This window comes from Pipra filicauda, unplaced genomic scaffold (assembly GCF_003945595.2).
Source record: "Pipra filicauda isolate LSUMZ 115617 unplaced genomic scaffold, ASM394559v2 scaffold267_size1258537_pilon, whole genome shotgun sequence".
NCBI lineage: Eukaryota > Metazoa > Chordata > Aves > Passeriformes > Pipridae > Pipra > Pipra filicauda.
The window spans coordinates 1,018,670-1,037,258 of NW_024104384.1; the positions used below are offsets into that span (position 1 = coordinate 1,018,670).

Here is an 18,589-nt window from a genome sequence, read left to right on the forward strand (position 1 = left end):
TCTCTATGACTTCCTGGAAGGAGGTTACAGTGCAAGCGAGGGCTTCCTTCCTAAAGAATGTGACCAGTGCTCAGAATACCTGGAACTGAATCTCTGTCATTTCCCTCACCCTGAAACCAACTGCAGAATCTCTGTGGCTCCAAGAAGAAGAATGCTGCACTTCTCATCCATCCATCCATCTTTTCACCATTACAAGCTTTGTGCAGCACTACAAACACATGTTCGGCATCCAGTGAGGAAATTCTGCCATTGATGTATGATCTCAGTGGGAGCCCACATGCAGTTCAGGGGAAGAATTTTCCACCCTCTTTCTTTTCAGACAATATGTGAAATCTCTGACTCTCCCTCTCCAGCTAGGAAGTCTCTTTCCTCGTTGAGGCACTCACTGAAATGCTGCTTCAGACCCCAGTGGAATCAGTGGAAAGACTCCAAGTGGCTTTCACAGCCTCTGGATGAAGCCCTGGTCAGGCACTCCACTCCCTGTGGTGCTTTGGGTTAACAGCTGTTGTGTGGAGAGAGAGGAGTACGTTGATTCATGATGCACTGACTCATTACTGTGGTGTCTGGGCACACACTCTGGGCATTACATCACATCCCGAGCCTCTAAACCTTCAACAGAGGGAACAGACATTCCCTGGATGTGTAAAGCCACAAACCATCCATCCCAGTCAAAGCAGGTTGGGAGGAACAAGCCAGAAAACAGAACATCAAGGTGCTGGCCAGCCTTTTACTCTCACCAGGAAGGAATGGCAATGACCTGCCAGGGCAAGCTCTGCCAACAGGTCCCATCCTTGATGGGAGGACACAGGTCACCACTTGGCCTGGCCTCGGTCAGCACGTGCCTCAGGCCCTGCTCTTGGGGACCTCATCACACCAGTTCACCTGGGCAAACATCACAGGAGACACTTTGCATGCAGAGAAACCATACCTTGGTGCCATCCAGAGGGTCTTTATGTACAAATGCCTGCACAAACTCCTCGGGTCCAATGTGACTTAACCTTTCCTGTTGGGGAGGAAGAGAGAAGGAAAAAATCAGAAAGCATCCCAGAATCTCCTATTTCCCTTGGTAAGGCATTGCCATTATCAGTCACCTCTGAATGGTGTTAACTGAGCTGGTAGACAGCCAACCAATACTACACATTAAAATTCATAAGAACAATTAGAACTATTTCAGTAGAAAGAAGAAAATGAGCATAAATATGTCTCATTACTGACAAGCCACAGTAAGAGTCCCCTCCACTGTGCTGGATGCACAGGGCTCTATCTGGGAGCCAGCAAATCTCAGTTCTGTGCTTGATGCTGCCTCAGACCTGCTATGGTCCAGCAAATAACTGTTTTAAATAAGCAGCAAATAATTCTTACTAACAACTAAGCATCAGACAGTTTCAGTGCAGAGTACTTGGTGTATCACATGTAGTAATGAAAAAGAAGGCAGAGAGCATTGGTTACAGTATAGTGGAATGAAAACCTCTAACTGCATTTGTTTTAAAAAGGCAGTGATGCCTCAATCACAAGAAATCTCCCCTTGGAAGACAGTTGTACTATGGAGGAAAAAAAAACAAAAGCAAGAAGAAGACTCCAGGCAAAAGGAATTCTACTCTCTGGCTTAAGTTACATAAAGCAAAGAGAGCCAAAGAGAGCCTGCATGTTCTGAAAACTAACCTAGGTGAGATGATCCTATATTTGGGATTTCTGAACCATTCCACTTCTTGACAATAGAATATCAACTACCTTCAGAATTCCCAAGGCTAATTTCATGATATTCACTCCAATCCACAATCCATTTCATGGTTTGTTTTTCCAGCCTTCCTCTCAAGGATGAAGTGTCCACAGGACAGGCAGCAGGGAGTCATCAGAGCAACAGGAGATCTGCAGAGGGCAGCAATGTTTTACATTCTCCTGTGCACATCCAGGAGGTCTGCAGGGAGGACCTGACCCTGGGAGAAGGGTGTGCAACACAACAGGCTGTCCAATGTTTTGGCACTGCAACTGGAGTGATTACCAACAAGAGCCTGTTTGGGAGAGGACTGCAGCCCAACGGGGGGAACAGCAGGACTTCCTGTGGGTGGTATCTGCACACCCAAAGGGAAGAATGAAAACCATATCAGACAACTCAGATGCTTTGTGTATCAAGAGGAATGGATCTGAACTGCTAAAATTCCTTCCAAATTGACAGAAGGGTTAATGACCAGCCATTTCAACAGCACCTGCAGGTTGTGGGGCTCTGAGCACCTTATAGAAGTGACCTTCCTGGGACTTGATCTTCCTGGGACTGTGATTCACATTTCACAAACAAGCAAGCTGAAGTGCAGTGACCCTCTCCAAGATGCACAGGAACACTGATTTACAGTTTTCTTCCCAAGCATCCCTTAACCTGTCAAACCCTGCCTCCTGCTGCAGTGCTGATACAGCATGGGATGTGCTGCAGCAGTGCAGACATTTTTTAGTTATGTCTGGAATACTTAGCAGCTGATGGCTTAAAATAATACCTCTGGCTGCAGAAGTTGGGAACCATTCCCACTTACCAGCTCCACATGTGTCAGCTGCTGAGCCAGAGTGTAGGGGTCACTGCAGACACTCAGGATTTCTCTCTGAATTGATGGGGGTTTAGTTTTAAAGGCAACGAGCTTGTCAGAGACAGCAGCACTGATCTTGACAATCCCTTCTTGCCCATGGCTGAGGGTGGCAAGCTTCTGATTCAGGGTTTGCAAAAGCTGATTCATCTTTTTCCAGTAGGCCTGCAGAGACAGGGAGAGAAAGAAACATAAGCCACTTAGAAAATTTGACAAAGGAGTGTTTTTGTGCTGAATTTTCCCTTCTGCAAGATACTCCTAAGCCAGCAACAGGTCACCATTTTATTTCCAACAAGCCTATTTCAGAATAACCAGTTGGCTTAATTACAGTTCTCTGCTCTGGACCACAGAAAGAGACTGCAGTCAAGAGAAGAGGCAGGCAGGACTGGTGGGTTGGGCTGGCACTGATACTCCCATATTCCTGCCAACATCAGGGTCAGAGGAGAGGGAATGCTACAACATGAGTTACTGCAGCTTTCTGGAGCACAGCAGCATTCAGTACCTGTCCTTTATACCAGCTACGTGTTGGCTGAGAACTCTACCTGTTAATGGTGCCTTGTCAACTCTTATTTATTAGGAGTTAGAAATGTTTCTAACACTATTCTCTCCACTCTTTTGAGCTGAATGCAGCAGGAGCATGCTGCTGCTGCTGCTTGCTACCCAGGTGGAGTGGTTGGAGCATTGTGTAGCTTTGAGTATTTAACATCCAAAATGTTAATTGCTACTGAAGGAAGCTCATACTGTATTCTGAGCACAGCCACGTGCTCAGCAGGATGATCATTACTAAGGTGCCCAGGTGGTTCTCAGAGCTGGAGCAGCTCCTTACAGACAATGAGTGGAGCTGCTGGCCATGGAGGATGGGCAGAAAGAAATTACTGCAGCTCTTCATGACTGACAGATGCAGACATCACAGGACTGAGATAACAGAGAGAACAGGTAGATGGGCTCTAAAGACAAGGATTGATTGGAAATGCCCTTGGCAAAAGCCATACATGCAGGATGAAGTATATCCTGCTGAGGAATATGGTCTCATGGGCTTTCCCAGCCAGAGAAATGAGCACTGGGCATGGGTGCTTGCCCAATTTCAAAGAGCCTGGTCACTTGGGAGAACAGTTTACAGGCTGGTGACTACCAGCAACTCTTCTGGCACAAAGACACACAGTGGAGAGATCCCCTGGCTGCTCACGAGTGGAATAACTCCTCGCTCCCCATCCAAACAAGATTTGATAATGACAAGTTGTCAGTAACATCAGTTTGTCATCTGTCAGTGAGGAACCTGGGCTGGCAAGGAGCCTCTGTTCCACCTGCACTGTGCAGATGTTCACCCTGGCACCCTGCACACCCTGCTCACCACCAGCACAGGAGCTGGGGGAGATGGTGCCTCCCACAAAGACCAGCACACACCTGTGTCACATCCCAAGCTGGACACAGCCCAAGGGAGCTCCTGGGAAGTACTGAATCCTGTGGTTTAGATCCAGCCTTTGTCTCCTTCAGAGTTTTGTAGGCTGTGGATAGTCTTCAGTGTTAGGCATTGACAGCACTTGTGTTTAAGGAACCAGAAACCAGAGTCAGTGCCCTTTTTGCCTACACAGAATCCCATCTGCACCCTGGAAGTAGCACGTTCTTCTACTTCACAGTGAAGAATAACATGGATACACCTACTGTGTCTTCATACAGGAAAGGCTGGAGACCTTTAGAACACCCCAAGTGCTTCAACTTTTGAGACAACACTTTGTAACTTTGACGCATCTTTTCTAACAGAAGGTTTCACATTGCTGAGGACCCTCTCCTTCCACTCAAGAAATACATCCTCTTGAGCTGGCCCAGAACGAGGGCCAGATAAGCAGGATGTAGACAGGCTTTTTTTTTTTTTTTTTTTGGAAAAATAAAGCTGTTAAGTCTGAAATGAAGCAAGCATCTAGAAGGCAAGAGGACTTGTCTTGGAGAATGACAACACAATGTATTTGGAAGCAAATCACACAGGAAGAGTGAAAATTGAGTGAGGAAAATAAAAGCCCACCCTCATTTTTTATCTGTTATGGATGTGTATTAGCTCCAAGCAAAAGAGACTACAGGCCTTCTTCATGTAATTCCTCATGCAAACAGGTGGTCACACTTTTGATTTACAAAGACTGTTCCGGACTCAAACTACTGACCACCATCTAAATATTTCTCTGTTTTACATCCAGGTGTGTTTGCAAATCTGCTTATGAACACAATGTTATTTTTTAGTGAAAACTCAAATAGTGACATATTTGGTTTTTTGTGAACATATTTTGTAAACAGGGAAATTAACTGGGGAGGGGGGGCGGGCAGGCACAGCAAGTTTTCTAATAAATATAAAACATCTGGCTAAAAGGCTTAGCTGGAAACCCAGTTATCTTTCTAAAAGGAGTTTGGATGAGAAATCTTGGACCAGCCATGTCTGTGTAGCATCAAATTCTTCACTGTTTGGATGAAAAGCCAAAAAGCAGCATAAAATTGCTTGGAAGACATGTATATTAGCCAGTCTTTCAATAGATCCTTATCAAGAGATCTAGTTTCACTTGGTTTTGTAGAGAATATGGCACAAAAAACAGATATAGACAACAGTAATCAAAGACTCAGGTAAGCCAATCACTTAATAAAGAATGAAATGAGAGACACTTAAGGGACACAAAAAATTCCACAGAAATTAGACCTCTTGAAGATACAAGTGGTTGGGTGCACCCTTGCCCACAAAGCTTTTCTGTGTGCATTGGAGGAAAAATTACAAAAAAAAATTAAAAAAAAACCAACCTGCTTTTGCCCTTGTAAAAGCATTTCCTGCCTTCTTTAAACCACATTCACTAAGTGAAAACAACATTGTTCATTACCTTCAATGTGCTGGTAATTATCTTGCCACAAAGTGACCCCCCACTGTACAGGGGCTGCATGCTGGACTCCATCAACCAATTTCACTTCACTGCCACATTAACAGTCAAAAGAAGCAACTACTGTTTAATATTTAAAGAAAATGTTTCATTCTTAACTAAGAAAGTTCCTCTGAAGACAGCAGGCCTCAGCAGGTGGCTTAGGAGCTCAAATTTTAATTAAAATTTCTAGCTCTAAATGCAAATCACAGCACTTACTCAGAAATGCTTCTCAGCATGGACACCTTTCTAAGCACATCACAGAGCCTTCAGAAAGTGGACTCTACAAAGGACAGGAGCACACACTGCAGGGGAAAATCCTGCACTGACCTACATGGACTGCATGACATCACAAATCTTTCAGTCTTTATTTTCTGTGGTTCACAACAGGAACAACTTTCTTCCGAACAACTAACGGGCACCACCACTCTTCTGTGCTGTCCCTTAGAAAAGGAAATTTGCATTGTAGGATATGAGCTGTTTCTTAAATTAATTATTGATTTTGCTCAGGCATAATCACTTGCAATCACAGTGCCTGGTAATATCTGAAAAACAGTGATTTGAGACTAATGTAGTCTGAGGGCTCCCAGGGCACCCACAAGCATTGGTACACAGCCATGCACTCTCCAGAGCAAAGGTGTGCAGTGCTTGCTCAGGTTAGACAAATAAAACTATTGTTTTGTATGCAGAAAGTTATTTACTGTATTTATGGCTCTTCACTAGGGCAACTACTCTTTTAAAGAGCACACACAAAGCCCCTCTTCTTTGCCCTTTGGCTGGTTCCGTCTTCCCAGTGGACATGATGTTGGTGGGTCTGTATGGGTTTCTCTCACTGATGCTGAAGGGCTGGAAGGCACCTTTTGTGGTGGTTGGCAGGAGCAAGTCCATTGCCTCTTCCCCTAGAGGGAGTTTCACTACTCTAGTTAATGGAACTGAAGCCACTTGGGCTCTTTTCTGAGTTTATTTTTGTTCCCTTCACCTCCATCACTGTGTCACACAGCTTCCCCTTCCCACCCCTTCTCTCCCACGGGCTGGCCAGCCCAGCCAGTGGATCCAGGCCAGCCTACAGCTCCCTGAAAGTGCCAGACATGATGCCAGCCCAGCCCAAGGGCAGCTGTTCCCATTTCTGACATATTTCATGTGCGTAGGAGGGCCCAATTTCATTTCTGTTGTGCTGCAGCCCTGCTGATTCTTTCTCTCCTCTCTCAGCCTCATGGGTATGTTCTTGTTCTACTGAACTGCAGCCCTCTGTGGCTTGAGGCCAGGCCTTCATGTAGCCAATGGAACTGAATTCTTCCACATCCCATGGTTAACCTAGAAGTAATTAGAGACTCTCTGTGTACTATTTGCTTATTATTTTGGTGGACTTTGTGGTCTTTTTAATGTTTCTGAACTAATTTATGGGGTTCACCCACCTGAATTTGCAAGCAGGTCTCCCAGAGACTCCATTCACTGTGACCTACTCTGCCACACACACAGCTCACGTTTGAACACTGAGACCATACAGACATCTACCCTGAGCTGCTGCTCAGCAGGCCACACACTGCTGTCTTCTGCCACTTTCATGATCCCAGAGAAGCTACATGTTCATTAATATTTGCATTTTCTTCAAACATAAGAACTTAAACCTAGAGAAGCTGTGGATGCCCCATCCCTGGAAGTCTTCAAGGTCAGGCTGGATGGGGCTCTGAGCAACCTGGTCTAGTGGAAGGTGTCCCCACCCATGGCAGGGGGTTGGAATGAGATGGTCTTTAAGGTCCCTTCGAACCCAAACCATCCTGTGATTCTGTGATTCTAACCTGGGAGATCACAGCTCTCTTGCTATTTGAATTGTCACCAGCACATTCAGTCTATGCTATGCCTTCATATATTCCTTCTGTAAAATGGGAATATTGTTATCCTACAATTCGATGTGCAGTAGATAAATTCTACTGATCGCTCTGATGTGTCCCCATGTCACTGCCAAGGAGTACCCAAAGTGAGAGATGTGGCTTTCAGGGAAGCTACTGCAGGTTTTTTCCATTGTTGGAGAACAAAACTGTGAGAGTATCCGGGAAGAGGCATGGAACAGAATGTGGCAAAAGGAGGAAACCAAGCGGAAAAATGAACTTAACATCTTAACACAACATCCAAGATCAGGCATCCTCACCTCATCACACGGGGCTATCCTGTGAATCATGTCTTTCAGATGGCCAATCATCCGCTCTTCCTGAAAGTCATACGGGAATGTCTCTGTCCACTCCGTCAGCAGCTGTAAGATTTTGGGTCCAAATTTTCTGATTCGAGCCTGAAATGGAAACCATTGAATGATGGACAGGGATTGAAATGTGTTTACTCCTTAAAGTCTCCCAGCAAATATGTGTGTCACTGAACGTGGGGCCAGATTTTCAAAGAAGGCATTTATGGTTGCACCTGCAAAATCTGCCACATGCATACAAACAGTGGGGTGCACAAATGATACACTTGGGCATGCAAAATACACCAGCACTTAGATGCATGCACAACTGTCTGTTTTACATGCAGATTTAAGTATTCTGCACATGCAATTGTCTGGTTTATGGCTGGGTAGACAATTTGTTGGTGCAACCTTTATACCTTTTTCAAAAACATCTGGCCTTTTTGCTGATTTGAACCATTTGTTCCCTTTTGTACTTACAACCCTGCTACATTTTCATCCTTCTCTGAAAAATTGATTGGAATGAATTTCTTGACCAACCAAGAGGGTTTTTTTTGCTTCTTTGCTTTCTGGCTGTATGAAAAAACTACTTAGTGACCAGTGGCAGATGTAAGATGAAGAAAAGACGGACAAAACAGCAGCACTTTAGTAACTTGACCAGGGCTACTGATAATGTTGCTCTCTTCCCATATGAGCTCAAGGTCATTACAGGACAAGGACACTCAGTCATATAACACACAGCTGATATCCACTTTACTTCTGATGTAGATTTATCAGAGGATGCAGCAGTGGGAATAGTCAGGATGATATGGGGCAAGGAGGGAAATGTGGGGAATAGCACAGTTGGTGCATTAGTGTTATCTCAAAAGATGGCCAGCACAGCTGCTCCCAAAGCTTTCATCCTCTGTTATCCAAGAACATGTGAAAAGAAAATTGTGTTAAACAACAAACTGCATTTTTATTTACAGAAAACAAGACTGAAACAAACAGCCTTCTTCTGTATCCTACGTACTGCAGCTAAAGTGTACCCTGTAATCAGGAAAAATTATACTCTTAAGCTCCCCAGCTCTTTGTTTTTCAACCAAGGTGGTTAAAATGCATATTTCAGCTTTCCACCAACAACAGGTTTCAATGAACCACATCTCTAAAAATAACTGCTGTCAGCTAGCATTAAGCTCAGGCTCAAAGACCAGCAGGTGGCTGCTAAAGGGAAAGCTTTATTGGAAACTACAAAGGTCTGGGGAGACATTTGCTCCAGCTGTGTAAACTGTATTACCAATCGATGGAGGGGACTTTGTGCAAGTCACAGGACACAGGGGATGGGAGGTCTCTTGTGTGCAAAGTTTCAAAGTGGGCCCCACTCTCAGGAACACAAAATCAGCTGTGTCCCACCCACCCTGTGTTACTACAAAACACAGATTCACTCCAGGCAGATAAGAGATCTTTGTAATAAGATAGCTTTTCTCATTTCTTGAAAGTGTAATGAGCAGCAAAACTGTGCAATGCTCACATTTTAATCCTCCTAAACTTGTATCTGTCATAGAATTGGAGAGCAGAACCTATCACAGCTTATAAAACCTGTTTTGCTTGGTGCACTTCACACAAATATTTCTATTAACAAAGAGTGTCCGGGCAATCCAAGTCTCAGATTGCTGAGTAGTCTGGTGAATGGCTCTCCACAGTGAAGGCAGAGCTCCTGTTACTCATGCAACCAGGTGCCTGTGCAAAAACAAGCACAGGTGTTCAGATGTTGGTGACTCAGTATTTGATGCCAAAACCACTGTTTCAAAGCTGGAAAGGCTGATCCTGAGAATCATTTCAGAATCCTGGGGGTTCTGGAAAGTTGCAACTAATGCATGTTCTTTCCCCCCCTCTACTGCTCTGAAGGTGCATCTCCTGCTCCAGGTAATGCACAGGACAGGTCTTCAATATACCCAGGAAAGCTTGGGCAGAATCCAGCACTGAACAGGATCCAGTGGGATCCGTCACCACCGTGGCACTGCCAGAGGGTGCACATGTGTTGCTACACACTGTATCAGCCTGCACAGTCCCTGGGGCAAAGCAGGAGGAGTGCTGAGGCAGGAACAGCTTGGATTTTCTCATCTGTTTGCCTGTCACAGCCTCACTGCTGTTTCCACTCGTTCCTGGTGTGCCAGGCAGTGCCGCCGGCGTGCGGCCGGTCTGTCAGCACTGAGGTGAGTGGGTACCTGCACGCAGTTACAGAGTGTTCAGAGGCACAGGGAAGGCCAGGAGGAAATATTACTGTGCCAGAAGCAAGAAAGGAAAAGGGCAGAGGCATTGAGTAAAAATGGGAGAGTGGTGTGTTGACATCTGCAGCTGACAGTGAGTGAGGTTCACATCCTACCTCCTTGCATCCCGCAGGCTTCATCAGAGCCTTAAAGAAGTTAAGAAGGAAAGTCACCTGGGAAGACTGAGACAGGGGAAAGGGAAAATTAGAAGAAGATTTGAAGTGATTAGTGCCTGGAGCACTGCTCTCAGACATGGATACTAGGACGCCTCAATGTCAGGATTTCAGCAGCAGCCGTCATCCTTTGTGAGAAAGCTTCATTCAACCCAAAGGGAGGCAAAGGACACAGAGCAAAGCCTCAGAATTCTCTGCCCATTGGAAACACCTCACATTTTTCTGCTGCAAAGGTAAACTAACCTTGTCCAGCACAGGGTCGTCCAGCCGCTGCTGCTCAATGCACTTGTGACAAACTCGGGACAAAAGCTCATGGGGTTCGATGAAGAGTCTGGAACTCAGCAGGAATGTAAAGATATAGGCTTTCTGTGGGAGAAACACAAGCAGACCTGCTGTAAGCAGCCACACAGTGGGCAATATTGACCATAAAAGCCCTGAACTCCACAGTTTTTGCGTTTTCACTGGGCAAGACCTTTATGTCTGGAAGATATAAGGATTACTGACCCTGAATATGGAACTGGTTATACTGGGCACAGGAGGCAGTGGCATCTCTTCTCCACAGCATCCACTTCCAGCCCTTGCTTGCCTAAATATCCAGCAAAGACAGTGTGTAGGTCACTCTGCAGGAGCAAGCCCAGGTACAGGAGACAGCACAACCAGGATACTGGGAGCCAGTAAATCTAAACGTGCAGACACTCAGGAATCTCTGTGTTGTGCTGGGTTGGGAGCTGCAGACACCCCCACATTAGCCACATCTTGCTCCTGCCCTGCAAATTGCATCCAGCCTGTTTTAACCAACATTTCATTTATTCTGCTAACTCCCCAAAATTCATTTCTATCAACCAAGTCACATCATATGCAGTTCCACATCTGTGAAGCTGTGGAAAGCAGGTCTGCTGGATAAATCCTTGGATTATTTAAATTATCCCAGCAGTGAATTTAAAATATATGCATGAAGCCTCAGTTGCTTGCATCCTGACCCCGCCTGGCACCTGAATTATCTTCTTTCCCCCAGCCCTAGCCATGCTCCTGAGCAGCAGGTATAATATTACATATCACACATTGCTTAATGAAAATCTCACAGCCTGATCTGTCCATTACCTATTTTTATTGCCTTTCTATTCCTTTTTTTTTTTTTTTATTGAGATGCCTCTTCATTACTTATTTTTAGCTGATCAGAAACTGAGCTCCGGGTAATTTAAAATATGCTGCCTGCTCTGCATTGATAACTTTCCTAGTCTTCTAAAGTGCCCAGAAGTCAATGCTACTCTGTGCTTTGAAATACAAGCCTTTCCATGGAGATATATTAGCACTTAAAAGTCTTCCAGTCAAACTGTGTCTGAATTCCAGGGAGGATGTGCGAAATCCAATGAAGTCAATAGCTTGCAGGACCATAAACCTGCTTCCAGTTTAGATCCTCACACTGCTGGTGAAGAAAAACAATATTCACTGACGGAACAAGGATTAGGATCTGGGCTGTGCTGTCCAGGGACTGCAAAGCTGGTGTGACTGGAACCCCAGGTAAATTATGAACCCATCAGAAGAAGCATCTCTGTTGTCACCGAGGGAATGCTTTGTACATAACAGGCAAACCTGGCTGACTTCAGCAGCCACTGAAATTCAGCTAATTTAATGCCAGTTCAGACTTGGAAGTTTTTTGCTTCAGTGTTCCTCTAAACCTCTCTGGGATGCACTGCTATTTTTGAACTGTTCCAACTGCTACATCACTAATTCATCACCAGGACAGCTCCCCCCAACCCTGCTCTCTTATTTAAAGGCAGTATCATCTTTGGGATCTGCTTTTTCATGGGAACAATTATAGAGCAGTGAAGCAGCATTTAAAGCAATGCATCAATTTACCAAGCTTTAATTGTATGCAGCTTTTAAATTAGCCTTCTTAATTCAAAATTTAACACATTTGCACTTTTTGCATAAAGTGCTGCCCCAATTCATCAGAATTAAACCGTTTATTATCCCGTGAATTGCTTACTTCAGGGTAGTAATCAGTGGTAGGTATCAGATGCTGGATTAGAGCATCCAGAGATGCTGAGGTAAGGTTTCCATCCTGGAAGATCAGTCCTCCTTGTTCACCTTCTTTCGAAGTATGTAGATGAGGGCTGAAGCCACATGGGGTAAACATACTGGTAGAACTCAGCGTTTGGGGCATGCCTTCCTGCAAGAGAGAGACAAGACCCATCAGACCCACGGCCACTTCTGTCTCCTGGTTGATTTGAAAAACACAAGACACCAACGAGAGTTTCTTGTTCACAGAATTAACACAGTCCCTTCATGATAACTGCTTTTATTGTTGGCATTGGCAGATCATGCCTGTGATGGGAAGCACACAGGAAAATGTGACATTTTGAGTTGGTTTTGGGCCAGAAAGTGATGGCAGCTACTTTGGGCTCCCAATCCCAACAAGAGTGTCTGTGGTGATTCCCTTTCTGCTGCCATCCCTGGTCAGTCCCACATAGGAGAGGAGAGATACCTGGGACTTGAATTCAGCAAGTTCCTGAGCAGAATGGAGCAGTTTGTTTGAACCACTGCCGTCCCGAGAATGAGGCAGAGAGAACTGAGGGAGAGAGTAGAGAACAGAAGTGCCACCTCAGGCTTGCTCAGGATGGACCTTGAAAAGTGCCCTGTGGCTCCCATGGGACAGAGGAGGTGTCAGAGTGAGCGAGGAGGTGGAAACAGGAGCAGAAGTCAACTGGGGGAGGATGGAAAAATGAAGTAAGTTGGAGAGAACAGAGAACGTGGGAGCTGATGAAGAGATTAAAGAGCAGGGAAAAGAGAAATGAGGAAGAGGGAGAAGGCAGACACCTGCACTATATTTGGAGCCTGAAGTTAGTCAGTCCTAGATCTATACTTAGGTACTAAATAAATGTTTCAAAGAGATCCTGAGCACTCATCCCTTTCACCAGAGATGCAGAGTCCTCAGCACTTTGGAAAAGGAGGGCAGGCAGACTCCAAGCACATAGCCCAGTTTCAAGCTCCCTGTTTTTCGGTTCTCTGGGTTTTTCAGGCTGCATTCTAGGCTTCGTCTCTTATTTTGAGGTTTACAATCAGCTTTAAATGTTCCTTCTGTTGAGCAAAGTTGTTTTGTTTTTGAACTGATGCAGAGGTATGACAGATTTTGCCCTGAGAGCTTTAAAGGATCTCAAGCTGCCTCTAAAATCCTCCCTGGAAGCCGCTCGTCAGCTAAAGGCAGCATTACAGGACATGGACTGGGAAAAGGACAGTGCATGCTCCCTCACAGGTCTGCAAATACATCATCCTGAGCAAGGGACCCTTCTGGGACCTGACTATTTGGTTCTGTTTGATTTTACCTCATGCAAGGGAGGATGGGAAACAGATGAGGGGTGGGAAGAGTACCAGAGCCAACCCCTGCTGCCCCGAGCAGCTGCAGAACTTCTCCCAGGACTCCAGCTCTCCCTTCTGAGCACAGCCTCTGCCTGCTGGAAGAGCAAGATCTGCACCCCAGGGTCTGCTGAGCCAGCACCAACCTCCCACATCGGAAGGGCCACGGGCTGGCAGTACCTGTTGCTGCATCTCAGCCTGCCGGGGCTTGGGCACACTCAGCCAGCAGACACACCTTAGTTTTTAATATATTTCTCTGCCCTTTTCTGTATTCTGTCCCATCTGCTTTCCTGCCTCTTTACCATCTCATACAACTTCAAAAGCTGCCCCGTGGATTTGGCTCAAAATTTTGAGTTTGCTTTTCTCCCTCATGTATCGGCAGCCGTGCTGTGACCCAGACAGTCAGCTCACCTTCAGCTACAGGCACAGCACGTTCTGGCCACTCCTGTAAAACCCTCTCTCTGCCTGGCACAACCCATCTACTCCTCCAGCTCAGGCTGCTGCGCTTTGCCAACTCAGAGCCAGGATGAGAAGGGCAGTGTCCTGTGAGCCAGGCAGGGTGTGAAGCCCTGGGAGAGGCTGGGAGCTGGGTCCCAGCACCGTGGGAGATCAGGCTTTACAAGCAAAACTTGGGTGACTTCATCCTTCAAAGGAGGGACCGTTCCCTGGAGCCAGCGATTTGATCACTGCATCTTATCTCCTCCTGGGAGGCTCACACGGGCTGCCTCTGGGATCTGCAAGCACCAAAAAGGAACCGAAATGCCAAACCCAACAGATTCCTACCTCGACTGAAAAATAAAATACACACTGGATTTTAGTTTAAAGACCAGAATATCTGAATGTCATCCCAGCCAGGATGGAAGCTGAAGTATCTGGTTTTAATGAATGTGCAGATGTGCCTGCTAATAGGGTTCTGAGAACAAATAATTGCTGCTTTTTGTACACAGCTTAGACTCTGTGTAGTAAATGGGAAGCACTGCCAAATCCCATTTGTTACTTCTAACACGCTCTATGTTATTGCTTGTTTCTATGGCAATAATCCCAAGAAGGATTTCATGTCCACACAGATCAAGAAATAAATCTCATGGACATACAGCTGTCTAGATGAGGAAAAGAGAAAGTTGAAACAGCTGTGAACTTACAGGACACATCCTGGCTTCAGCATGAAACAGAACTCACAAGTAACGATTTATTCGGTGCAATCCCTCACTGTCAATGCCATTTTTATTATCAAATAGAAACACATCTAAACAGGATATTGCCTGAACTTTTGCATCTTTTTACATGAGAAATCTTGCCAAAATATATAGTAATGTTTTTGAAAAAAAAGTTACCATTTTTTTTTTAAACTGAAATGAAACAGCTGTACAACTGTCACTGGGACATCCATCCTGGGTGTTGTCAAGAAATAAAATTTGACTTTTTATTAGAAATTTGCTGGTCTTATCTCAAGTTTTCAGGCAAGGCCTGTGTCGTATCTGAGCTGGCACCTGGTTTCCACCTTACCTGCCACCAAAGAAGACCTGAGGGTTTTAACTACCTGCCTTTTTGTTCTCTGTTAACTGGTACTATTATGCTCACAGCAGGATGAGGCCAACTCTACAAAGACTAAGAACCTCTTGCACTACTAAGCTTGAAAGTAACTAACATTATTATTTGGCAGACAGGAACGTAGGACAGGGACTTCTCTGCTCACAACACCTAATGTCTTTTTTCTGTTCATGCATTTCCAAAGTTTTCTTTTCAAGAGTACTAAATAGAAACAAGATCTTTCTTTGAAAGAGCCCAAACACACAGCTGCTTGCAATAGGCAGAGGATAAGGCTCTGCTGTCAATCACTCCCAGAATACAGAAACAAGGGAAGCACTGAGAGGAAAACAAACAAGCAAACAACCTCAAGGAGATTTGTCTTATTGTACTGACGGTGCTTCGGATGATGGAAAAGGCAGGTGGTGTAGACAGAGGCAAACCCTTCCCAGAAGAGCACAGTGACAGGATGAGAGGCAGCACCCCCAGGCTGCAGCAGGGAAATTCCAGCTGAAGAGAAAATCATCCCCTGAGCACAATATGAAATTGGAACAGGGACCTGGAAAGGATATTCAATTCAAAGGATTTTCAAAACTCAGCTACACAAGATCCTGAGAAAACATCAAGCTCTGATTCTCTAACGACCATGAGAGGTCCCTCCTGGTTTTCTGTGATTCTAACACACACCTATCTCAAACTGTTTAGTACTGCCCCCATTCTGAGCTTTATCATATAAACCATGGCAAGTAAAAATGGAGTCCAGATTATCAGATATTTGTAAAGAAGTCCACCTTGGGCATAAAAACTTTTTTCCACTTTTCCCGGAAACAAAAGCTCACATGTGGTAAAAACGTCTCAAAACCTCACTTGAAAAGCACTTGAAGTTAAACCTGCAGTCAGCAGATAAGTGCTTCCATGAACTTTAGTCCAATTCAACACACAGTGTTTTGCTGTTCCTCTCATTTCAGAAGGAAATCAGATTCCCATTTCAATTGATAACTGGTGCTCTGGAGGAGGTGCTGTGGGTGAGATGGTAGTGAAGGGCAAACTTCCACACCCCAACATGCAAAATGACTGATGATACAGGTGGCTGCCCACACATGGCATTTAAACTGAGATCTGGAGATGGGAAAATGTGTCTGCACTGGTTAAAACAGCAAAAAAGAAAATCCAGGGGCAGACACTTTCTGGGACTGGTCTCCATTACACAGGACCTCCCATGTGGGAAAAGGCAGGGCACATGGCTCCTTCCTTGCCTACAGAAAATCAAGATAATAAACTGGAAACAAAAGCAGATTGGTCTCAGCATTATCTGGACAAAGGGAACACAAAATGCTGTTGAGCTGGTAGCATTTTGCACTAATTTTACCAAAACATTGTGTCCACCAGCAGTGGCACAGAGCAATCAATAACCCCAGCTCTGAGCAAGTGGTGCTGAGCAAGGTGGCACAGGAGAGGTCCCTCCTCACTTGTTGGGGTACTTTGCAGTAAAGTGTCCTCATGACTCCCTGACCCCAAAAATGAGGAGAACAACGGTGTCACACCAGATCACAGTGGGCTCCCAAGTCTTGGGGTTGTATGTTCAGTTCTCTGATTGAGCAATACAACAGCTCAAGCAACAGCTTGTTCAACTGTGGCTTTTTTGGATGATAAAATCTGGTTTTCTGGAAGTCAGCCCATTGCCACCCCAGAGGAAATGCACTTCTGGGATGTTATGCTAAAAACTGGAACAGGAAACCTTCTCCTGTATTTATTTCTACCTCTGCTCTTTCTTTTTTTTATTTTTTTTTTTTGCTGTTCTTCTGTTTAATTGCTCATCATTCATGGTTTTTATTGGCTGTTACAAAGTGCTCTTTTCTTGCATTCCTTCAATATATTTCATATGTTCCTAAGACTGGAAATTGAAAAGTAATGGCAATAACTGCTTTTAAATCTTTCTCCACTGGCCAGCACAGCTCAGCATTCCACCACAGTGATGAAAAGAGGCAATCCATAGACACTTCTCATCACAAATTATGCTGCTTACACAAAAATATTTAAGGACTTGATTCACTGAGCTAAAGCCTGGAACTAAAGGATCACCACCCAGGAAGATGTACCTATCTATATCTGCAAGTGCCTTAAAACCTCCAGAAAACCAGTGCCCAAACCTGCAAAACCGAGCAGGGCATGGTTTAAAGGGCTGCCTAACCATGCACATAATGCCAGCCCACTGATCTGTGGCAAGAGAGGTTTGAGGTGCTAGAGGATGGCTGCAGGCTGCCAGCTCTGCCTGCCTGGGGCCTGGCAGGTGACCTGCAGCAGGGCCACGAGGGTAAATACTCACCAGCCTTCCCCAGCTCCACCACCTGCTGTTACCAGTGTCCCCATGGCAAGTACAGTTAAAGCTTACGTGGACACAAAACGTTCAGGAAACATTTAATGTGGTTTTCAGCGGCTTTGATGTGATAAGTGTTTTATCCTTTATCAAAAACTTAATCACGCTGTTTACTTTTGATCCTCATTTCATCTCTGCCTTCCATCTGCTCTGCCTCTCTCAAGGGGAAACAAGAGCTGGTACCATGTGACGAGTGGAGCGGGGCTGCAGACTTATCTTCCCACCCACTTAACTTTCGGATTAACCAAATAAATAAAAGCTTTCCCACTTCAGGGATGAAAGGCACAAGCTTCTGACAATCTCCCAGCAAAATTACAGGAGCTAAAGAGGATGGTAAGGGAAGGTGTGGAGAGTGGAGTGTCCAGCTGTGCCATGAGGGGAGGTCCAGTGAGCTCCTCCTGACAAGAACTCAGAACGTGTAAGTCAATGCTCAGTGAGCACAGGCAGGGGATAAACCAAGGGTATAGGAGACTCAGGGTCAAGCATTACTTTGGTAAGGCACAGACTTCAACAAACACACCTAATCCAGAGTGAATTGGACTCGTTCTTACTCCCATCTGTGAACCAAAATAGCAAACATCTCCCATCCTGCCTCAATCCTGCAAAAGTCTTACCTGATCAAACATTCACAAAAACCACAGTTCAAGGAAGTGGGGACAGTTCACAGTAACACATTCTTGAAAAACATCCTGGAGAAATCTTGGACACCTTTAGCAGCCAGATCTACTACCCAGCCATCACTACATGGGGAACAAATCCTGCTCCAGGTTCTCAGCCAGGACAACACGAGACACACTCGGGTCTCATCTGCCTCGGTACCTGCCCACCACTGTCACACAAGCCCTACATACCAGTGAGCTCAGCAGAAGCTTCAGTAGCAGATGCTCATTTTTCTTTACATTACTTTCAGTAATTTTCCAGCTATTCATCTTTGCAGAAAAATATTCAGAAGATAATGATAACGAGTTGAAATTCATATTTTTCTCTGCTTCTTTTGTAGGGAGGGAAGCAGAGGAAAGAGGAAAAAAGAATTCTAGTGTTTCAGAATACAAAAGGAAAACCACTGTAAAGTAATTGCTTCCAGTTGTCAAGGCCATGGTTATAAACATTTTCTCAGCAAGAGTACCTGGCATTAGCAAACTCAGAGTATGCTGATGTAATTAGGAAAATGGTAGCAGATGTAGCTTTCTTTTCACCTTTTCAACAGCCCCTAAAACATTCAATTTTCAGCCCACAAAGTTGTGAAATTGCTGAAAACTCAACCTG

General features: G+C 45.0%; 1 protein-coding gene across 3 annotated transcripts in view; it reads right to left on the reverse strand.

Moving 5' to 3' along the window:
- RASGEF1C (RasGEF domain family member 1C) overlaps positions 1-18,589 on the reverse strand; it is a 67,777-nt gene that overhangs the window by 14,072 nt on the left and 35,116 nt on the right. For 2 of the 3 annotated variants that reach the window (XM_027724053.2, XM_039382386.1), the window contains exons 2-6: positions 12,053-12,235; positions 10,306-10,428; positions 7,614-7,751; positions 2,526-2,738; positions 929-1,003 (exon numbers count right to left, since the gene is read on the reverse strand). In XM_027724053.2, the coding sequence (XP_027579854.1) occupies positions 929-1,003; positions 2,526-2,738; positions 7,614-7,751; positions 10,306-10,428; positions 12,053-12,229 (726 nt within the window). In that variant the 5' untranslated portion in view covers positions 12,230-12,235. Of the gene's footprint in view, positions 1-928; positions 1,004-2,525; positions 2,739-7,613; positions 7,752-10,305; positions 10,429-12,052; positions 12,260-18,589 lie in introns of those variants that run through there. The other variant, XM_039382385.1, reaches the window with a different exon arrangement.